The sequence below is a fragment of the Capra hircus genome (genome assembly GCF_001704415.2).
Source record: "Capra hircus breed San Clemente chromosome X unlocalized genomic scaffold, ASM170441v1, whole genome shotgun sequence".
NCBI classification, from domain to species: Eukaryota; Metazoa; Chordata; class Mammalia; order Artiodactyla; family Bovidae; genus Capra; species Capra hircus.
In genome coordinates this window covers 31,062,231-31,086,849 of record NW_017189517.1, presented here as the reverse complement: position 1 = coordinate 31,086,849, position 24,619 = coordinate 31,062,231, and the positions used below count along the sequence as shown (strand labels likewise).

At 42.1% G+C, this 24,619-nt stretch overlaps 1 protein-coding gene across 1 annotated transcript in view; it reads right to left on the bottom strand.

The window, feature by feature from the left end:
• Positions 1 to 12,483: 12,483 nt before the first annotated feature.
• The window catches only part of LHFPL1 (lipoma HMGIC fusion partner-like 1), a 48,269-nt gene continuing 36,133 nt past the window's right edge, over positions 12,484 to 24,619 (bottom strand). The window contains exon 3 of the mRNA XM_005700257.2: positions 12,484 to 12,665. Within this exon, the coding sequence (XP_005700314.1) occupies positions 12,484 to 12,665 (182 nt within the window). The remainder of the gene's footprint in view (positions 12,666 to 24,619) is intronic.

Sequence of the window (24,619 nt, the reverse complement as noted above, 5' to 3'; positions counted from 1 at the left end):
TTCTGGCACTTACTCAGTTGCACTCAGGATTTCTAGCATGGGCTTCAGGAGACTTTGATCCTCTCCAGTTCAGAGGGGTGGTGGATGTATATGAAAAGCGGAGGTTCAAACACGGTGGGAGAGGTCATTAGTTTTAGTGGCAGGGGAGAACCAGGTGATCTGTGCCTGTGAGTTCAAAGCTTCGTTCTTGTACCCAGGCCCCTGGTCTCTGTGAACAGACCTATATTTAAGTTGTTTGAATGAGAACTACAGCTAAGACACGCCTGGTAAGTGGGAAGCAAAGGCTGCTAAGGATGGAGGGCTCCTCTCTGCCCATGAGAAGTCATACTACTCCATGCCACCTCCTCCAGAGCTAGGGGCACTTTTTCTAAGAGTGAGCATACAACAGGAAGTGAAGGCTTTGGTGTTTCCTAACCTGAGTCACACTTATTTGACCATCTGAGAGTTCCCAAGCCCTGATTCACCACTCCCAGGTTCCCTCAACCTTCACCTCAGAAGAGACATTTTCCTCTCTCTTAGCACCTCCCAGCCCTCCCAGAATGGTGGTACCATAGGATGGATTAAATTCTTGACTCTACCCAGGGAAAAGGCAGATGATACTGGTTCTCTCAGGATTCGAAGAACTTATCAATTACAAGAAGTAGGGATGTATGGGTAAGACTGCAGAATTTACTGACCTGTGATATCAAAAGCAGTAGGATTCTCAGTAGGAACAGGGAGCCAAGCAGTAGAGCATGACTATTACGAAAAATATGCCAAGGTTATTATGATCCTTACCTTTAACTTTATATCCATGCATTAGCAAGTTACTCATTAATTTCCTAATTCATTGAAGAGACAAAAATGGCCCAGATAAGTAACATGACCTACAAAAGGTCACCTAGCTGAGAACCATGCCAGAAGCTGCCTGTCTCTTCAAGTGCTTACATAGCCATCACTGTTGGTCCTCTTAAATGTTTGACCATGAGAATAAGTGACTTACAGCAACTGGCATCCAGCCCTGAGAACTGGGGCTTGCAAACAATCTTCCTTCACATATGTATGAGTCTGCTTGGGCTCCCAAAACAAAATACCACTGACTGGGAGGCTTAAACAATAGAAATTTATTTTATCAATTATGGAGGGCTAGAAGCCCAAGATGAAGGCATCAGTGGGGTTGATCTCCTGAGCTCCCTCTCCTTAGCTTGCAGATGACCATGTTTTGCTCTGTTCTTAATAGCCTATTATTTTATGCATGTGCCTCCTGGTGTCTGTTGTTTGTTAATTTGTTTTTTGTACACACACTAATACTTTTGGATTCCCACCTCATGACCTTATTTATTTAGTTACCTCTCTAGAGAGCTTCCCAGGTGGTGCTAGTGATAAAGAACCCACCTGCCAATGCAGGAGACATGGGAGATACAGGTTTGATCCCTGGGTTGGGAAGATCTCCTGGATGAGGAAATGGCATCCCACTCCAGAATTCTTGCCTGGGAAATCCCACTGACAGAGAAGCCTGGCAGGCTAAAGTCCATAGGGTCACAAAGAGTTGGACACAACTGATGTGACTTAGCACCCACGCACCTCTCTAAATGCCCTATCTCCAGAGAGTGTCACATTGGGAGTTAGGGCTTCAACATATAAATTTGAAGAAACAGAGATCAGTCCAAAGTATTGGCGTTGAAGCCCCAATACTTCGGCCACCTGATGTGAAGAGCCAACTCATGGAAAAGACCCTGATCCTAGTAAAGACTGAAGGCAGGAGGAGAAGGGGACAACAGAGGATGAGATGACTGGATGGCATCACCGACTCAGTGGACATGAGTTTGAGCAAGTTCTGGGAGTTGGTGATGGACAGGGAGGCCTGGTGTGCTGTAGTCCATGGGGTCGCAAAGAGCTGGACACAACTGAACAACAACAAGATCAGTCCAAAAGAACATGAAAACTGTGACGACTGGATACAAAGAATGTTTATCCTCATTCACCCTGCTGCTGCTAAGTCACTCCCTGCATCTATGCAACTGCACTTCCAACTTCTTTCCCAACGCCATTCCACAAAGACCCTTCACACACATCTCTATAACCATCATTGGTGCTTCCTCAAGTCACATCCCGTCTACTCCAGCCCCCAAACACCCTGTCCCCGGTTTTGTGACCTGGTCCTGGAGCTGTCTTTATCTTCTGCATGTGTTTTTCATACATGGGTTCTATGCTCCCAAGAAACCCTATTAGCTCCTCAAGGGCATAGCCCAAATCGTCTTTTTCTTTTGGAGCACCAGAACAGGTAGCAAATGTCTGGGCATACAGGGGACACATGTACTAAAACCACATTATGCCCTATTTAATGACATGACATGAAATGACAGTAAATGTCACAGCACTCCATTGACTGCTGAGGGAGAGAAACAGGGTCACCTCATCCTCCTTTCTGCTCCCTTTTTCAGTATTTTCCAAACACCATGGAAAAGGTCTTGCTCTCTGCTTCTGTTAGACAGTTCTATTTTCTATCCTTACACTCTAGGCAGTGAGAAACTCAAATAAGAATGAAGGATATTTATCTCTCTCTGAGAGGCTGAGGTTTTTTTGTGGTTTTGTTTGTTTGTTTGTGTGTTTGTTTTTGCCTGCTGCAGTTCTGGGGCTCTCTCTCTCCCCAAAAAACAGCTCAATAGCAAAAAGTGAAATTAGGTATAGGGGGCTGGAGGAAGGAAGAAGGAAGCAAAGAAAGCAATGAAGGTGGAAGGGAAAGCCAAGCCATTTCCAGCACCATGCTGCCCTTCCTGCCAAGAACAGGAAGAGAGCTGCATTTTGCATGCATGCATGCCTAATGAATCACTTCAGTAGTGTTCGTCTCTTTGCAAGCCTACGGATTGTAGCCTACCAGGCTCCTCTGTCCATGAGATTCTCCAGGCAAGAATATTGGAGTGGGTTGCTATACCCTCCTCACATTTTGCAAAGCACCTCTACATAGACAAACTTTTTCTGGACAAAAACCCTAATGGGAATGGAAAGATGAGTGGTCCATTCTCATGATCATGTTTAAAGTGTAACTTCATCATCAGGCTCTTCAGCCCAAGAATGAGGGCAGCAAGTGCCTCATGGTTTATTTTTATAAACCACTCCAATCACGTCCCAGATCCCAGAGGGGCCCAGCCTGTCTTATTTAAGACCACACAAAATTGTTATTAAACTCGTGTGTGCCTGAGGGACACTTCCTATCTGTTTCAGGGGGAGAAAGAACCGAAGCTGAGCAACTTAGCTCTCTGGCCCTTGTCTTCCAGCCAGTATTTTAATAGTGGCAGGAAATCAGAGAAGCAGCTCAATGATACTCTAAGTCCTGTGAGCAGATTGAGCAATTGCACCTGGATTAGTGAGTTGATCTATCATCAGTGAGCAGTTCTGAAGTACTTATTGGACACAAGAGTTTGCATTAGGGACTGTGGGCCTTTTCCATGAAGATGACATGATCCATGCTTTCAGGAGCTTCATGGTCCTGGGATGGAATTCATTCAGTAATGTATTCATTTTTCTGGCTGCCTAACAAATTACCATCAGCTTCATGGCTTAAAACAATACCCATTTATTCATTCACAGTTCTGTAGGTCACAAGTGCCTCATGGTGTAATAGGAACCTCTGCTCAGGGTCTTCTAAGGTGTCAGCTGAACTGCATTTTCATGTGGAAGCCCAGGACTCTCTTCTGTGCTTGTGTAGTTGTGGCAGAGTTCCGAGTTCCTAGTTACCCTGTAAAAGGAAGGGCTGTGCAATACAGGGGGGGAAAAACCTCTCTCTCCAAATCTGCTAATTGAAAACAACCTTAGCCTGGAAAGAGTTAGGTAAGAGGATTTCATTGTTAATGAGTTAATGTTCTACACTACTGCTGACTCAGACCTAAAAGGATGGTGTGGAGATAAGCTAGTCCTGGCTGAGAAAGCAAAACTGTGAAAGAGCTTAAAGCTCGCATAATAATGAAATAGGTCCTTTTTCCTAGGTTATATTCCAGACAGTTTAGAGTTTGATTCAGGATCGGAATGCTACTACTGAGTCAGAATTTTGTATAAATAATGAGAGCAAGTCTGACCTAGAAAAGAGAGATGAAGCATATAAAGTTCAGCCAAAAGGGGCTTTGCATTTGGGGGCAGGGGGCAAGGAAGCAGAGACAGAAATGTAACATTAGATTGGGGAAAATAGAGACTTCACTTAAAGAGCACACACAGAATCTCACAGGCTCTGGGACCCAGGGCAAAAGCCATAATTGAGTAGGAGCTTAGGTAAGACCCACCTGCTGGTCTTGGAGGGTCTTCCCAAGAGGCAGGAGGCAAGTGCAGCTCACTCTGAAAACACAGACACTGGTGGCAGCCATTTTGGGGAGCTCCTTCTACCACAGGGTACTGCTGCTCCTCCCTCTAGCTTATTAACCCCAGGACCCAGTCCTGCCCTGGCCTAACAGCCTGCAGTTGCCACTGTTGGGGCACCAACTAGCTGGGCAGGGACACAGCCCCAATAGGCAGCACACAGGTTGCCTAGACCCTCTGAGCCCACGGCCGCCTCTGGACACCAGAGGGCCCAGCTCCACCCACCAGCCCCAGAATGCCCTGGGCCCCAGCCCTGCCTTCTAAGAAGCTTGCTTTAGCCTCTGAACCAGCTGCACCCACCAGGGGGCAGATACCAGATGCCAAGAAAACCATAGTCCTGGAGCCTGTGGACCCAGCATGCTTATCAGCAGGCCAGACCCTTCCCTTAGACCAGCTGGGTCCTGGCCCTGCTCACTAGCAAGCCAGTAAAAGCTTTGGGACACTCCAGGCCCCAAACCCAGCTGTGTCAAGAACAGCCCATTCCCCACCACCAGAGATCTGACACCTACTCTGGTTACCCTGGGTCCTGAAACCAGACACTGGGACCCAGTTCTGCTTGCCAGTAGTCCAGCACTAACCACAGGACCTGGCTTCATCCACCAGTGGGTGGGGAACAGCCCGAAACTCTTCTGAACATGGACTCCACCCACTAGTGAGCCAGCACTAGCCTAGAGATACTACTCTGGGAGTCATCAATATTTAAATCAGTGGTTCTCCATCATAGATGCAAAGTAAAATCACACGGTGACTTACAAAACTTGCATATGTCAAGGCTCTACCCTAGACCAATTAAATTAGAACCTCTGAAAGTGGGCCTAGGCATTTGCAGGGTTTAAACTCTTCAGCTGATTCCAATTTGCAATCAAAGCTGAGACCAACTGGCATAGAACAGTGCTTCTCAAACATTAATGAATAAAAGTCACCAGGGGACTTTACTAAAATGCAGATTACGATTCAGTAGGCCTGGGGTGGGGCCCAAGATTCTAAATCTCTAATGCCATCCCAAGATTTTGGATTAAAGCTTACACATTGAGTAGCAACAGTATGAAACAAAGTATTAGTCACTCAGCTGTGTCCAACTCTTTGCAACCCCATGGACTATAGCCCACCAGGCTCCTCTGTCCATGGAATTCTCCAGGCAAGAATACTGGAGTGAGTAGCCATTCCCTTCTCCAGTGGATCATCCCAACTTAAGGACTGAACCTGGGTCTCCTGCATTGCAGGGAGACTCTTTACCATCTGTGCTACTAGAGAAGCCCAATTCTAATGTGAACCAGGATTCAAAATTACTGTTAATCAGTGCAAACTGAAAAGTATGGGGCCATTGGATGGTTATTGCCTCCTATAGCTCCTGGACACTGAGAAGCAGACAGGAGAGGCCGTCTCAGAAAGCTTTGTAAACTCAGAGAAGTAATTTGCCCAAGAACACACAACTCACAAATATCTGGGCTGGGATTGAAACCTTGATCTGTCTGGGAACTTTCCTGGTGGTCCAGCAGTTAAGACTCTATGCTTCCAATGCAAGGGATGCAGCTTCGATTCCTGGTCGGGTAACTAAGATTCCACATGCTGCACAGTGTGGCCAAAAAAGCAAAAAAAGAGAGGGGAAAAACCCAACCATTATTGACTCCAAAACCTTAATTGTACAAAGAGATATCTCAGGGGGGAAAATGCAATGTTTCCCCAAATGAGATTCTAATAGGCCACACTGGCAAAAGGCACTGTGTCTCTGGAATGATCCCCATGTCTACCTCTCAATCTACCCCTCTTTCTTCCCTTTGATCTTTCCATTAGCTTTGTTTTCTTTCTGTAGTTGCCACCACATCTTTCAGAAGTGGAGGCACTACATGAAAAGGAGCCAACATTGCAGGCTGCCCTCATGGAGGCCAGCCAGATTTGATGTCCTCCTTCCCCAAGTACTGTGCCCTGGAGCCTCCTTTAAGGAGAGAGAGGAAGACGCAGGATACAGTGCTGCAGTCAAAACCAAGCATTCTGTTTCCCACTACTTCTGCCTCCTGACATAGCAGCAGCTCTGTAATGAAAATCTAAATCATTTGTGTGCACACATAGCAACTGTTTATTTGCTGTTAGCTTTGAGGACACAGTAGGGGTTCGACACATTTAGAGAAGAGATCAACACTGGGAGAGTCTAATCTCATAAGTAGACAAAATGAAAAATGAACCCAAAAATGCATCCCTCCATATCTGAAAGAGAGGCCAGTAATAAATATCTTTCAACTTCAGCCCCCCTCCAGTTCAGAAAAATGCCTTTAAAACAGTGATGCAGAACAGAGATGACTCCTTGTAAGGAGATGACTCCTTCTGTCTGCTTGCTAAAAAAGCTTTACTAGGTCTGGTTGGAGATTGATTGTGAAACCATACAACTTTCCTCTCAGGCCACTGAGTGTCCTACCTTCCATCTTTTACAAAATGCATGCACTATTAGTTTTCTGGAAACTTCCATTTTTTTCTCACCAACAGACTTCCTGGGACTAAATACAATCCAGAAGTTTCTCCACATTAATATTTCTACCAAGAGTGAATACCTGATTGAAGAAAGTGTCCTTATCACATTTTGAAGGGGCCAGACCTCTGCCTTAGTGCGAACTGTTGGACAGTTTATAAAATCTCTGCTTGCCAGCAGCTTCCTCATGCCTTCATCCTCCCAGGTTTTCTCCTCACCCAACCCAAACCTCATATTACCACCTGCTCTTGCAGAAACTCAGAAACCAGAGCTGGTCCATTTTGGTTTGGGCACATGCTCCTGTAAGGCAGGGACCCACTGCCTGGAAGTCACCAGCATCTGAAAATCAATGCAGGCAGCTACTCCCCTAGGACTGGCATAATGAGAGGTGACATTAGGGAGAAGGATCATTCAAGACAGGTCTGAGTGACTTGAGACCTGCAGTATACTGAGGGACACCCAAGGTGGAGAAATTATAACCCTACAGAAAGTGAAAGAGGAGAGTGAAAAAGTTGGCTTAAAACTCAACATTCAGAAAACCAAGCTCATGGCATCCAGTCCCATCACTTCATGGCAAATAGACGGGGAAACAATGGAAACAGTGACAGACTTTATTTTCTTGGGCTCCAAAATCACTGAAGATGGTGACTACAGACATGAAATCAAAAGACGCTGGCTCCTTGGAAGAAAAACTATGACAAACCTAGACAGCATATTAAAAAGCTTTGCCAACAAGGTTCCATCTAGTCAAAGCCATGGTTTTTCCAGTAGTCATGTATGGATGTGAGAGTTGGACTGTAAAAAAAGCTGAGCGCCGAAGAATTGATGCTTTTGAACTGTGATGTGGTTGAAGACTCTTGAGAGTCCCTTGGACTGCAGGGAGATGCACCCAGTCCATCCTAAAGGAAATCAGTCCTAAATATTCATTGGAAGGAGTGATGCTGAAGCTGAAACTCCAATACTTTGGCTACCTGATGCACATTGGAACTGACTCATTGGAAACGACCCTCCTGCTGGGAAATATTGAAGGCAGGAAAAAGAAGGCGACAGAGGATGAGATGGTTGGATGGCATCACTGACTCGATGACATGAGTTTGACTAAGCTCCTAGAGCTGGTGATGGACAGGGAAGCCTGGCGTGCTGCAGTCCATGGGGTCGCAAAGAGGCGGGCATGACTGAGCGACTGAGCTGAACTGAACAGCCATGTCAATTGGGTAGGTGCTGTCAATCTGACATTCCTTCTTGAAGGAATATCCTGCTAAGTAGGCTCTTCAGAAATGCTCAGTTGATTTTGAGCTAGCCTGCCACCCATCATCCCTCTACACACAAGATCTAAGTGGTTCTGAGAGCCAGAGAGGATCCATGGTTAGGCACTCGATTTGTGTGTACAGGAGGGAGCATGTTAGCCAGCCATGCGTGGGACAGACCCCTGTCTCTCAGATCCTGCCTTTGCTCTTTCAACCCTCCCCTAATCCATGGGCTCTCCTTCCTCTCTACTTAACAGGGACAGACAAGGAAGGCTGGCTTAGCGTCCAGAGTCTGCTCTAGGCCACAGGGGGACAAAAACAAGCAGGCTAGTCAGATATCTATTCTGTGCAAAAACAAGACTTGGCAGGAAAGAAACCAGACACCGGCAGTGAGGAATTTAACTTCAAATTGAACAAGGGGCTGGATCCCTCTTTGAACATAAGCCCCCGTGGGCCTGGTTTCTTCACAGGAAAAAAAAAATCCCTTTTAAATACTATCCCCTTTCCCTGGAAAAGGAGAGGAAACTGGCCAACGAACTAATACCTTATACAAGATGACAGTCATTTTAAATGGTTCTTTTGAATTAATCCCTTTCTGCTCAGCCTCCTCTCTAGGGTATAGCTACTTCACAGTGTGTTCAGGTATCTGAGCCAGGGAGGGCAGCGAGGCATTGGGGAAGCAATGTGGAAGGAAATCGGGAACTGAGAACACTCACTGAGCTGTTATTTTCCTTTTGCCTCTGAAATCCCCAAGGTCCATGCTCTGCCCTTCTCTGCCATGCTCTGTGCCAAAGGAGACTGACCTCAATGGACTGTAGCAACAGGCTTTTTTGTCAGCTGGCATCTGGCTGGGGCTGGCTAATGGTGGGCAACAGTAGGAGATCCGAGAGCAGGAAGAGAGGGAAATAAAGATTTTGTGCCCCTGCCTCCCTCCCAGGTGTGTTACATTTAGGCAGTGGGCTTCCCTGGTGGCTCAGACATTAAAGAATCTGTCTGCCAATGCAGGAGTCCCAGATCCAATCCCTGGGTGGGGAAGATCCCCTGGAGAAGGGCATGGCAACCCATTATTCTTGCCTGGAAAATCCCATGGACAGAGGAGGCTGGTGGGGTACAGTCCCTGGAGTCACAGAGTTGGACACGACTGAAACTTTGTTTCACTCAACTCTTCTGCCTAAAGACACAGCTCCTATCAGATAGCCCCTCTTACACCACTAGAATTCTTGCTGGATTCTAATAACACAGTTTCTTCCCTTTGCCCTTTCAGTGTTTGGGGTGACATCAGCTCTCCACCATTCATCGTCTCTGCATGCACCACCATCATGGTAGATTCCCTAAATTCTACCTGTACCACCATAAATAGCCCCTTCATTAAGCTCAGCTAGGAAAACTCCTTGAGTGTACCATCTGTTTCCTGCCAATACCCTAACTTAAACACTTACATCACTTTCACAAATTTTATCCTGCAGAATTACAAAAGGTTCCCTAGACTTCTGAGAAGAAAGATTACCTGATCCAACTGCCTTTTCTAAAGAAATGGATCTGCATTTTCTCAAATGACAGACATATTCTCCATATACCAAGCTCTCCTAAATTAAGGTTGCATTATTGTGTTTACACAATAGAAATGAAGTTTGAGCCAGTTCCATGTTTGTTTCACCTGTTCTTAGTCATCTTGCTCGGGGAAAGGGGGTGCTACTAACCTAATTACATTGTTTTCCTCCCAGTGAGGTATGCTCAACTTTCTTTACCTTAAACACTTAATCCAGTTTCATGGGGAAAATACTTGCCATTAATTCAAATATCAGTTCCCTACTATCTGGTATTCCTATGTTATTCCCCATCTTGATGAAAGCCTACATCCCAAAGTGATTATACCAAAATTTTCACTTGTCCTCACCATCACAAAACCACTAGACATTAAGTGTTATGGGATCTATTTCCTAGATGCCTTTATAAAATTTTAATATGTTCTATTTAACCCAGTATACCCCAAATATTATAATTTCAACATTACTTGGCCTTTTGGCTAAATGCAAATGTAGTTAGTATCTGTTCTTATCAGTATAAAATTATTAATAAGGTATTTTAATTCTGGTATGTAACAAAATATTCTAAATATCTTCATTCAGATTAGTCCACCTGCTCCAGCCCCACAGTCACTGCCTTAGTTCAGGACCTGATTGTCTTACACCTAGACTATTGAAATATCTATAGCCTCTCCTTATTTTCTTCCATTCTCCCCACATTTGTCAAACTGATCTTTGAAAAACACAAATACGTTCACATCACTTCCCTTTCAATGGCCCTCCTTTAGGATAAAATCCAAGCTCCTTATCCTGGTTTAGAAGATCCCGTTAGTATTTCCCTTTGCAGCCTCAGCTTTTGCCACCTCCCTTTTCACACCTTTATTCGTCGTTCTTGTGATGGAGCCATGTCTTGTCAAGTCTCCATGCCCTGCTTTCCATGTTCCCTTCTATGGTACACACTTAGCCTTTGCTATCTCTCCCTATTCATCTCTCAGACTCATCTTAGACATCATCTTTTCTAGAAATATTTCCCATGAACTCCTTCATACCCAAATTGGTTTAACAGCCCCTGTATGTGAACATTTAACCCCCACCCCTTCACTTATTAGCACTTAATACACTTTTTGCCAATTATTTATTTACATGTCTGTCAATACCCTATCACTTTTAGGGTAACTGTATCTTTATCTTTTCCCCCCAGCACTTAGCATAGAAGGTGGCATATAGATAGATATTCAAAAAGTGTGTCCTGAATGAGTGACTAAATGAATGAATGAGCTCATGAATGGAGTATACACTTGAATTCACTTACCTCCATAAGGCCGATATATGGACCCTGATTGGCCCTTCTTAGGATGGCCTGTAACTAATGAGAACAGTGTTTGCCATTTCTCTCCTTCCAGGTAGGGCTGTCCTGGGTTGTATAAAAACCACACTGGAGTGATTAAGAATAGAAAAAGATGAACTGGCCTTTTGAGTCACAAGCCGTCCCTAGTCCCTAAAACTGTACTTATGGAACAATAGAGCTAGCCTGAATTAATTAAGGAAGAGTAGGGGAGATAAATTCTCTTCCTAAGAAACACCAAGTTCCTTACCATCCATCAGCCTTGAGCACAGATGGGATGGAGGCCAGGCCTAAAAATACATCAGCCCTAGGTGACATCAGGACTGTGTTCTTTTATGTCTAATTCACCCCAGATGGAAGGGAAAGCACTTGAAAGTCTTTGAAACAGGCAGAGAAACATGTATCATGCTGGGAATGACTATAGGGGCAAAAGGCCACTGTGGATTTCCTTGTCAGTGAAAATGAACTCTAGTAAGAATTTCTATAAGGAACCAGCAGAAACATCCTTGTCATCATCATTTTGAATTAGTATTTATTGAACACACAACAAATGCTAGTCTCTGCTCAGAACATCTGATGAAAACCATTCCTGTATCTATAAGAGACGAGGGAATACTTGCCACTATTTTAATGCCAGTCACCCGGCCAGAACACAAAATGAACTCTTATGAATATTTTCTGAAGCATAATGAGGAAGGAATCTTAGGCTACATGCAAGCATCCTTGATTACTGTTTTTTTTCCACTGGCAGTTGCTCTCCCCACAAGCTTCGTCACAACCAGAAAGGAAGAGAAGCAGGGAAAAAGAGGAAGAGTCAAGGCACAATCATGAGAGAGGCATAAAAAATTGGGCAGGGGCGCTTCATAGATGTTTGCAGATGGCAACAAATATCAAGGGAGGACCAAAGGAATGGAGCAGTAGGAACCAGCCCTGTTCATCTAATGGCTCCTCCCTGCACTAGTGTTTTTGTTGTTGCTATTGATGCTGTTGTTTGGTCACTAAGTTGAGTCTGACTCTTTTGTGACCCTATGGACTGCAGCCTGCCAGCCTCCTTTGTCCATGGGATCTCCTAGGCAAGAATACTGGAGTTGATTGCCATGCCATTCTCCAGGGAAATATTCCCAATTCAGGGATGATTAAACCCATGTCTCCTGCATTGCATGTGGATTCTTTACTGCTGAGCCACCTGGAAAGCCCATAAGTGTTTTTACCCAACCTTTAAGCTTTGGGGTAAGTGACAGAAGATGCAGAATTCTGAAGAACTGCTTGATTGTACAGCTTTCAACTGAGGATCTTTCTTATTATTTTGTATTAAAGGGCACTTTGGGACTTGGAGGCCAGTGGGTACTCACCAGCTAGATAAACATTTGAGAGAATTATTGTCCTTGGTGAATTTTGTAAATAGCCACTGACCCACTGATTTAAGGCAAAGTGAAAATGAATGATGAGTTAAAAAGCATACAAACACTGTGTTACATGACTGGCAAGTGGGTAGCAACTGGCCTAGTCTTAGTACTTCCTTTCAAGGCTCCCTTCCCTCCTCTTTCCCACCCTCTCCAATTCTGCCAAATCTCAAGGTTTGAGGCAGTGGTCAAGCTCCATGGTATAAGAATTGGTGTTCCTCATGATGCTCTCCACCAACATGACAGGCTTGGGGTTTCTTCCAGCAAAGCAAGAGAGCCAGGTGCAAATCAACATGGCTGCAGCTGCGCCACCTCCAGCACAGTAATAGGCCCAGCCAAGCCGACAGGTACCTGTGGAAACAGGGATAGAGACATAAGGGTTAGATTGTCTTCTCATACATTCTCTTGGAGATGTTCAGGTTAAAGTGAGAGTAGGGAACAGTGAATGAGACTAGGCTCACTCTTTTCTCTTTCTTCCTTTGCTGATGGCTGGTATTAGCTTTAGCAAGAGGTTATAAAATGTTATTTTGTTACACATCTGTAACAGAATGGGGGTGGTGTGGGTAACGGCAGTGGTGGTGATGCTAATGACAATGATGACAAGAACAACTTGATCAAGTGTCAAGAACTATGTTAAATTCTTCAAACATATATCTCAATGAACATAATAGTAACTATAGGAGTTAGGTACTCTTATTATCCCTACCTATTTTATACAAGATGAGGCAACCTAGGCACAGGTTTGTGGAAAATCACACAGATAGGAAGTGGTAGAATCAGGATGTAAATACTTGCTCATCCTAACTCTGCAGCTTCGCACTTTTAACCACACTGATATACTACACTGCATGAACTGTTTTCAAAGAACTATATCCTGTATCATGGGGAAATTTGCAGGCAAAATCAAATTACTTGCTCCATGCCATGTGTCTCTATTCTAACCTAATCTTTCAACATCCAGGGAGGAAATATGCACTGGAATCAAGGCCAATCTTCTAAGGGGTAGTTTCAGTCTGAAGGATAATGGGAAAAGTCACCTGTTCACAAACATCCACCCCACCCATCATTTATTCTAGCACAGGTAGATTCTTTCCTTTGAAGTATTTGAGTTTTTTCAGAGATCCATCAGAAAAAGTCAATGCCCAAAGAAAGAGAGCTATTATATCACAAGGGATCAGAGTAATAAGTAACTGCTGAAATCAAGTGCTTAAGCAAATAGGACTCCAGAAATTGGAGTAGATGCCCAGTAATACAAAATGGCAAAGGAATCCTGAGGGAAAAAAAAAAGCGGCTTTCACCTATATCACAGTCCTATAGAAAGCAAGTCCTGACTATAGTCAGTCAGTGGTGATGTCAAGACTGATTTTCAGGGCAATTTACATGTATTAATTGAAGTATAGTTGATTTACAAGATTATATTAGTTTTACATGTACAGCATTGTGGTTCAGTACTTTTACAAATTATAGTGTTAGTCACTCAATCATGTCCGATTCTTTGAGACCCCATGGACTGTAGCCCAACAGGCTTCTCTGTCCATGGGATTCTCCAGGCAAGAATACTGGAGTGGGTTGCCATTCCCTTCTCCCGGGGATCTTTCCAGTTCAAGGATTGAACCCAAACCCAGGGATTGAGCCCAGGTCTCCCGCATTGCAGGCAGATTCTTTACCACCTGAGCCAGGGAAGCTCTTACAGATTACACTTCCATTAAAATTTATTATAAGGCAATGGCTATAATTCACTGTGCTATACAATATATCCTTGTTACTTCTCTATTTTATACACAGTAGTGTGTATCTCTTAATCCTATACCCCTATCTTGTCATGCCCCCCTTTCCTAGTCCCACTGCAATGAAGTTTCTATTCTATATCAGTGAATCTGTTTCTATTTTGCCATATACATTCGTTTGTACTATATTTTTAAATTCCACATATACGTGATATCATACAGCACTTGTCTTTCTCTGTTTGACAAATCACTAAGCATAATATTCTCTAGATCCATTCATATAGCTGCAAATGGAAGAATTACATTATCAATATTTTTATGACAGAGTAATAGTCCATTGCATTGGGTTGGCCAAAATGTTTGTTTGGGTTTTTCCATAACATCATATGGAAAAACCTGAACAAACTTATATATATATATACACATATATATATATATATATGTATACACCACATCTTCTTTATCCTTTCATCTGTTGATGGACATTTGGGTTGCTTTCATATGCTTTTTATTGTAAATAATCCTGTTATGAACATTGGGATGCATGTATCTTTTTGAATTAGTGTTTTCATGTTTTCTTGATCTATACACAGGAGTGGAATTGTTAGATCATACAGTCATTTTATGAGGACTCTCCAAACAGTTTTCCATAATGTCTACAGCAATTGATATTCCCACCAACAATGTACAGTGTTCCCTTTTCTCCATGTCCTTACCAACATTTGTTATTTGTAGGCTTTTTGATGATAACCATTCTGACATGCGTGAGGTGATCTCTCATTGGTTTGACTTGAATTTATGATAATTAGTAATATTGAGTACCTTTTCATGTACCTGTTGGCCATCTGTATATCTTCTTTGGGAAAATCTCTATTCATATCTTCTGTCCAATTTTATTTATTTTTTTATTGAAATATAGTTGATTTACAATGTCATATTAGTTTCAGGTATACAGCAAAGTGATTCAGTTTTATATGTATAAATAGTCTTTTAGATTATTTTCCATCATAGGTCATTAGAAGGTACTGACTATAGTTCCCTGTGCCATAAAGTAGGTCCTTGTTGGTTATCTATTTTACATATAGTACTGTATATTTTATTTTATTTTTATTTATTTATTATTATTATTATTTTTTTACTTTACAATATTGTATTGGTTTTGCCACACATCAACATGAATCTGCCACAGGTGTACACGTGTTCCCCATCCTGAACCCCCCTCCCTCCTCCCCCCCCAACACCATCTTCTGTCCAATTTTAAATTGGTTGTTTGTTTTTACAATATTAACTTGTATGAGCTATTTTTTAATATTTTGGGTATTAATCATAGTAGGTCATGTTATTTGCAAGCATTTTCCTCCATTTCACAGGTTCTCTTTTTATTTTGTTGATAGTTTATTTTTGCTGTGCAAAAGCTTTTAAGTTTAATTAGGTCCCATTTGCTTATTATTGCTTTGATTTCTTTTGCCTTGGAAGACAGACACCCAAAAAAGGCAATGCTACAATTTATGTCAAAGAGTGTTCTGCCTATGTTCTTTCCTAGCAATTTTGTGGTTTGGGGTCTTACATTTAGATTCTTAATCTATTTTGAGTTTATTTTTGTATGTGGTATGAAGAAATATTATGGCTTTATACATAGCTGCCCAATTTTTCAGGCACCACTTATTGGAAAGACTGTTTTTTTCTCTGTTGTATATTCTTGTCTCCTTTGTCATGAATTAATTGACCATAGTGTGTAGGTTTATTTCTGGGCACTCTATTCTGTTCTATTAATCTGTCTGTTTTTGTGCCAGTACTATGCTATTTTGATTATTGTAGCTTTGTAGTATAGTCTGAAATCCGGAAGGGTTATACCTCTAGTTGTTCTTTTTTTTCTCAAGATTGCTTTGGCAATTTTGAGTATTTTATGGTTCTACATGAATTTTAGGATTATTTGTTCTAGCTTGGTGACAAATATTATGAGTATTTTATTAGGGTTAGGGTTTTGATATTTAGGGATTAAAAGATGCTTACTCTTTGGAAGAAAAGTTATGACCAACCTAGACAGCATATTAAAAAGCAGAGACATTGCTTTGCTGACTAAGGTCCGTCTAGTCAAGGCTATGGTTTTTCCTGTGGTCATGTATGGATGTGAGAGTTAGACTGAAGAAGGCTGAGCACCAAAGAATTGATGCTTTTGAACTGTGGTGTTGGAGAAGACCCTTGAGAGTCCCTTGGACTGCAAGGAGATACAACCAGTCCATTCTGAAGGAGATCAGCCCTGGGATTTCTTTGGAAGGAATGATGCTAAAGCTGAAACTCCAATACTTTGGCCACCTCATGCGAAGAGTTGACTCATTGGAAAAGACTGATGCTGGGAGGGATTGGGGGCAGGAGGAGAAGGGGACAACCGAGGATGAGATGGCTGGATGGCATCACTGACTTGATGGACGTGAGTCTGAGTGAACTCCGGGAGTTGATGATGGACAGGGAGGCCTGGCGTGCTGCAATTCATGGGGTCACAAAGAGTCGGACATGACTGAGCGACTGAACTGAACTGAGGAATTGCATTAATTTGTAGACTTCTTTCTTTCTGTTGTATACCATTTTAGCAATATTAAGTCTCCTAATCCAAGAGCATGAACTAGCTTTTCCATTTCTTTCTATCACTTCAGTTTCCTTCATCAATGTTTTACAGCTTTCAGAGTATAGGTTTTTCACCTCTTTGGTTAAGTCTGTTCCTAAGAATTTTATTCTTTTTGATGCAGTTTTAAAGTGGATTTTTTTAACTTTATTTTTCTGATAGTTCATTAGCAATGTATAGGAAAGCAACAGACTTCTGTATATTAATCTTATATCCTGCAATGCTACAGAATTTATTTATTAGTTCTAATAGTTTTTTGGTGAATACTTTAGGTTTATTTATATGTTGTATCGTGTCATCTGTAAAAAGTGACAGTTTTACTTCTTCATTTCTATTTGGATGCTTTTTCTTTTTCTTGTCTAGTTACTATGGCTAGCATTGCCAATACCGTATTAAATAGAAATGGCAAGATTGGGCATCACTCTCATATTCCTGAATTTAGAGGAAAGGATTTCAGCTTTTCACTGTTGAGTGAGCATAAGTTAGCTGTAGGTTTGCTATAACTGGTCTTTATTATACTCAGATACATTCACTCTATACCCATTGTGATGAGGGTTTTTATCATGAATGGATATTGAATTTTGTCAAAAAATTTTTCCTGCATCTATTAATCATGTAATAATCATGTGACTTTTTATTTTATTAATCTGTGTATCCCATTGATTTGTAAATACTGAAGCATTCTTGCTTCACTGGAATAAATCCCACTTGATCATGGTATATGATACTTTTTATATTTTGTTGAATTTGGTTTGCTAATATTTTGTTGAGGATGTTTTCATCTATATTCATCAAACATATTAGCCTGTAATTTTCTGTTTTTGCAGTATCTTTGTTTGCTTTTGGAATAAGAGTAATGGTAAAATGAAAGTGTTAGTTGTTCAGTTGCATCTGACTCTGCAGCTCCATGGACTGTAGCCTGCCAGGCTCCTCTATTCATGGAATGCTCCAAGTAAGAATACTGGAGTAGGTAGCCATTCCCTTCTCCAGGGGATCTTCTTGACCCAGGGATCAAACCCAGATCTTTTGCATTGCAGGCGGATTCTTTACCATCTGAGCCACCAGGGAAGAGTAATGGTGGCCTCATAGAATAAATCTGGGAGTATTCCTTCCTCTTCAATTTTTTTTTGAATAGTTTCAGAAGGGTAAGTATCATCTTTTCATATGTTTGGTAGAATTCCCATATAAAGCCATCTAGTTCTGGATTTTTGTTTACAGGGAGTATTTTTGAAATTACAAACTCAATTTGACTACTAGTGATCAGTTGGTTCAAATTATCTATTTCTCCTTGATCCAATCTTGGCAGAGTCTATGTTTCTAGAAATTTTCTTTCTTCTAGTCTGCCTAATTTGTTGGCATATAACTATTCCTAGTATTCTCATTATTTTCTGTATCTCTGTGGTAGCGGTTATTATTTCTCCTCTTTCATTTCTTATTTTGTTTACTTGGGCCTTCTCTCTTTTCTTATAGGTGATGCTAGGTGAAAGGTTATCAATTTTGTTTATCTTTTTAAAAAACAGATCTTGGTTTCATTGATCTTTTCTATTTTTTATCTTTATTTTCTCTCTGATCTTTATTTTCTTTCTTCTACTGACTTTGTTTTTGTTGTTGTTGTTGTTGTTGTTCTTCTTCTTCTTCTTCTTTTCTAATTCCTTAGGTTGTTTATTCAAGATTTATTTTTTTCTTAAGGAAGGCCTTTGTTGTTATAAACTTCTCTCTTAGAACTGCTTTTGCTGAATCTCATAGATTTCGATGTGTTGTGTTTCAATTTTCATTTGTCTCGAGTATTTTCTAATTTCCTCTTTGGTTTCTTCATTGACTCATTGATTTTTTAGTAGCATGTTGTTTCACTTCCATGTGTTTGGGCTGGAAATGGAGGGGCTAGAGCTGGAGCCAGTGTGAGGTGGGACTTCTGCTCAGTGGCTGTTACCACCCTGTCAAGGATTGGATCTGATCCCATCTTGCTGGAGGAAAAGCTCTGAAGTCTGAGCTCAAGCTGACTCTGTTGCCTTTATGCATGTATTTTCCCCTCTCCCTAAACCAGGACCCTTGTCCCAGAGATGGAGAGTGCTAAAGTAAGGGGGCCTCTCTGCTCAAGTCAGCTGCAGACAGTGATTCAAACTGTCTCCAATAAGCTGCCTATATGGATGACTGAAACTGTTTCCTCTCTGCTCAGACAAAGCCTCAGATGCAAGATCCCTTTGTTCCTCATAGCTGACTACTGTTCCAACCTCTGCCACCCATGTTACCATGCCATATCGCAAGGCAGGCAGGGCCCATGTGAATTCTCAGTGTAAATTGGGGATTGAGCTATAGTGGAATCCTCAGAGGTCTAGGCTGCTTCTGATACACTGCTTGAATAAGCACCCATGATAGCCACTGCTATTCTACCGAGACTTTGCCCTAGGACCCGATCACCTCTGTATCCCATGGTTGAGTCGTCTCCTTGGTTGTGGCTGCCCCAGATCCAGTGCTGCATTGTGATGTGGAGTGAGTAGGGCTAGAGCATTTTCTTGGTTTGGGCTGGGGCACAGCAAGACATTCATGGGAAACTGGGCAGTCACCAGAGAAGAGCTCTCTATGCCCTGCCTAGGGAGCAAGCAAGCATGTGTACACAAGCACATGAGCAGAGTTCAGGCATCCCACAACCCTACTCCACCACTCTTCAATAATCCCTGTGGTTTTCCAACCAGCCAAAAGGCTTGTCTCCTATACATAGGACCCCAGGACTGGGGACCCAATCTGTAACTCTCACTGTCTCCATCCTTGCATTCTCCCTTCCCAGGGACTCAGGTCCTTTTCTTCCTTCCTATCAAATTACGTATGTATCTTTCATATAGACTTGCTTGTGCAGGAGTCCTTCTGCCAGTTTCCAGATGATTTTCAGTGAGACTTGTTCCACACATAATACATTTTTGATGTTTTTATGGGGGGATGTGGTCCCCAAGTCCTCTCACTTCACCATCTTGATCGATCTCCCCTCATGACAATTTATTTTTGAATAACCAATTATTTATTTTCACATGGTTCCCACTGACTCTTAATTTTCTTTGTTTTTATTGTCTGGTTGGCATGTTATATAAAGAGTCTAAGATACCCCCAAGTTAGGCTTCTTTGCTTTTCCATTAGGGCCAGGATAATTTATCCCTAATTTCCCACCTTAGAAATAATCTTTCTACCACCAAGGCATCACTCATGCTGTCTCTCTTGCTATAAACAGCTTCTTTCCTTTTATTCACCAATTCATATCTTCCTAAAAATACTCTTCAGGATTCAGCACCACCAGGAAATCTTCCCTGGCTAACCCCAGTGAGCTCAAGTCACCTCAACCAGGTAGCCCTCCAGGAATTTATCTATACACCACTTACATAAGTATATCTGTTAGACAAAATGTTGGAATAAATATTTTCAGATCATGTATTTTTCATTTACTCTTTACCTCATTCCAGATTGTTGGCTCAATAGAGTAAATGTATTTGTTTCTTTTTTGATAATGCCTCCCATGCTCTGTCAACAGTGGATGCTCAGTATGATTTAGCCTAACAATACTTCAAAGATAGATATATTTGCATTTTCAACCCTCAACACCCAAAACTATGACTTAAAATTTGAATTAAAATGACAAAACCAGCGATTTTATTTGTTTCTGGAATGTGCTATAAGGCATAAGCGTATTCTGTTCCTTTTGCCTAAAATGCTTAGTGCATGTGCATACATACATATACACTTCCCACCACTCTGTGTAGTCAATGTTCAATCATTCTTCAGAGCTCAACTCTGAATGTGAAAGAGAAGAAAGGAATCCAACTTTCTGAGTAATTGCAACATGAACAATGACAGTAGAACTCTAGGAAGAGTAAAGTGAAAAATAACATCTTGAGGCAAGCAGACAATAGATCTGGATCCCCCACTCCAACCTTGTCACACTTTCCTTTAGACACACACTTTTTCATTCACTCAGTCACTCAGTAAAAGTAGGAGGTTTTATATACTTAGGGTTTCACAGAGTGAAAATTCTAGAGAAGGGCAAACCTTCCAATTTTGCCATCCTTACAAGGAAGGCTACAGGCTATATTGTACCTATTTCACAGACAGGAATTTGAGGCTCAATTTAAAGCCTTTAGAAACCCTCTCAGAAACAGCAGGTACAAGCAGGGATCTAGATCAAGTATATTTACTTTCAATCTGGTTCTCTGCCCTCTATTGTTTTTCTCATCCTCCCAAAAGCCTCTTCCAGGACTCTTAATCTGTAAACCGTACAGAGGGGGATCCTGTGTCAATTTGCAGTAGACTCACTCACCAGAGCTTCTTTCCTAACCCCTCAAATGAAAATCTCCTGTGCTCACATGACAGAGTAGGCAGGAGCCAGCTTTGTGGAGTGTCCACTGTTGGAGAGTTTCCTCCTCTCTGCAATCCTTCCAATCTAGTCTAGGCAGGCATCAGAAGTCTCAAGCTGCTGCTTCAGTTTCCTGTCTGGTCACTCCCACCCCCATTGGAGGGGCAGAGCTTTTTCTATTAGGTCCATGCACCCTGGGGCCAGGGAAAGACTTGTTTCTGTAAATGAAAGGAATAAATGCATAGCATGCCATTACTCCAAAGCCCTAAGCAGGAAGAAAGCTGACACAGTGGGCAGCTCCAGAGTGAAGAGCTAGCTAGAAAGGTCTTAATAAACCTTACTGAAGCCAAGTCAGAACCAGGTATCCCTGGGCTAAAAGCCAACACCCAAGTGCCCCCATGGCCACCTGAAGTGCAGAATTTCCTCTCACAGAGATGCCAGTTAAGCCACCGAACAGCATCTAAGCCCAAGGCTGCTATCACACAGGAAATAAAAGAGAAATAGAAGAAATATATCTCCTATCCAATCCTCTCCCAACAATCCTACCTGTTATCTACCTGAGGGAACAGAGAGGTTACAACATCAGCATTGCAAACGAGGGGAAAGAGCAAACCTTTTAAGAACTACATTTCCAAGTTGAGAGATGCTGTCATTATTCACATACTCCACAGAAAGCTTGGACACTGGTCTCATGGCCTACAGAAGAACTCGTGTTTTCTGTGGAAGGATGTAAAAGTAGGAAGCCGTGGGAATAAGCTACCACACTTTACCTCCAATCACCTTTTAGTGAAGCCCCATGGAACATCACCAATCCCTAAATTCTATTTCTTAAACTACAGTTGATCCTTCTATTCATCTGACAAATATTTATCAAGTATCTACTATGTGCCATACATTTTGAATACAACATCTCATTTGATTCTCACAACAGCCATGATTATTTCCATTTAAAGCTGAAGATTTAATAATCTCAGAAAGTTAATTACTTTACCAACTTTTAAAGCATCAGAGTTGAAATTTGAATGCCAGGACTAAGTCCATGATTATCCGTTTCAACCATGTCAGGAGAGTGGAATCAACAATACAAGTTATTATGGCCCAAGTTTTATGAGAAAGTATGATACCTTTGGGCTTCCCAGATGGCGCTAGTGGTAAAGAACCCACCTGCCAATGCAAGAGATGTCAGGAAGATCCCCTGGAGGAGGGCATGGCAACCCACTCCAGTATTCTTTCCTGTAGAATCCCATGGAGAGAGGGGCCTGGCGGGCTGTAGTCCATAGGGTTGCAAAGAGTCGGACACGACTGAAGCAACTTAGCACACACACACACGCATGATACCTTTACCTAATTAATTCACTGTTCTTGGTCTCAATTTCCTTTTACTAAAGTGAAGGGAATTTTACTGGAGACATTTCTAAAGGCAGCTTCCAATTCAAAATTTCCATTCTATTATGAATATGATAAATGTTTTGAGAGACATACAAGTAAAAAATGTACATAATATCCAGGGAAAGAATTACTTGTAGCTGAGAGGATTTAGGTTCAGGTAGGGTTTTATAGAGTAGCTAGCATTTCAACAAGACTTTAGTCATGAGGAGTGGGCATTCTGGGCAGGAGGAGAGGTTGGTGAGCAAAGTTATACAAGTGAGAATGCAGACCACATGGTTCGGAAACAGCACTCCATTCAGAGTCATTTCAGAAAAGAAGCTGTAGATGGCAAATAATGAGCTGAATCTAGACAAGGAAGGATCATGACTCTGTCATCTTTTCCACCAGGAGTGGAGAACAATGGTAATTTCTGAACAGATAATGATACGATAGAACAAAGTTTCTCATCCTTGGCACTATTGACATCTTAGGCTTTTGTTGTAATGGGGGTGGGTAGTGTTGTTCTGTGAATTGTAACACCCTGGCCTCTACCTACTAGATGTCTTCAACTTATCCCTGCTCCACTGAACTGTGAAAACCAAAAATATTGACAGACTTGGCCATGTCCCCAGGATGGAGGTATTAAGAACCACTGAGTTAGAATTACATTTTGGGAGATTAACCTAAAAGCTCTGTGTAAAAGGGATTGGAAGTAATCCTGTGCTATAGGCAGAGGCCAGTTAACCAGAGGCCACGGATGCTGCAACACATCCAACAATACACAAAGCAGCCTCCCACCACAAAAAATCATCTGGACAAAAATGTTCATATTTTCAAGACTGAGCAACTGTCATCGAGGCAAACACCACAATTTTATACTTTGTATTACCTCCAAAATCAATCTTGATGACTGAAAGATTACCCAAGAATGGATTCTTCTTCCTTAAGAACAGCTATGCATGGTTCCTCACTGACCTGGCAAGCTGGCTGAAACTGGGGCCTGGTCAGCCTTGAGCATTCTAGTGTGCTAGCCCAGGGAAGCTGGGGAAGGTCAAGGACAGAGATCTCATATGGTATTGAGAAGGATCTACTGATTCCCTGAGAGTCAAGAAACTGGAGTCTTTGAAGAAATCTCTTAACCCTATAGGATCTCAGCTCTCTCACTCTTAAAATGGGAGAAAATAATTAAGTACCTTTGTAAAGATAGAGCAATAGGACGAGATGAATTTTTGAGATCACCTTCAGAAATAGCCAGGCTCACAGGTGCCTAGCCTTTCAGCCTGAATGCATGGACTGAGCCTGCATGCTGGAACTGTTCAAGGACCTGTGTCCCCAGAAAATACTGCAGTGAGTTGACATCACACCTGGGGATTGTATCTACATACATGTGTAGTTATCTGTGACATGAAAGACTGGGTGGCAGGATAGGGGGAGAGAAGAGGTCCTAACTGCAAATTAGCTTTATGCAAAGCTTCTAGATAAGCCTTGAGATAAGCCTGTTTCTTTTTGGGCTCTTCTGTATCATTTCTAACACCCTCTCTGTGAGTCATTCTATTCCAGTGTTGAATTTGCTGTGACAAGATCCCTCATAAGAGTTATTAAATCATCACTCAGCAGTGGGCCTGACATTTAAATCAAGAAACGTTGCCTTTTATTCCAAGCTGCAAATCAAAGTGGTTTGGAGTTTGATTATTTCCTTTGATTCAGCATTAAGTTATGTTATTACATCTCCACTGTTTAGAGAACAAGTCATCATTGTCTGCTACTTAAACTGACCCTCCTCCCTAGAGATCTAGTCCTATGCTTTTCAGGGACTTGGTGTCTGGCCAAATGTCAATGGTTCATGATGAGCAAGTGGGAAGGGTTAGCCATAAGCTAATGCTTTTCATGGGGCCCAACAGTGGTGTGGGTGTCAGAGTTGGGAATAAGAGTAGGAATGAGTCTGATGGAGAATATTTCTCTGCAGGGGGCATGGTTGTAGTTCCAGCTTGAAAGCCAACAATACCAGTGAAGTAATCCAAAGAAAAGAGTCTTCCTTGGAGGAAGAGAAGAAAGGCATAAAAAGAGAATGTGCCCACTTTGGAAGATAGTTAGTTTCTTGCAAAACTAAACATATTCATACCATATGATCCAGCAATCACACTACTTGGTATTTACCCAAAGGAGTTGAAAACTTACAGCCACAGAAGAACCTGCACACAGATGTTTACAGCAACTTTATCCATCATTGCCAAAACTTGGAAGCAAACAA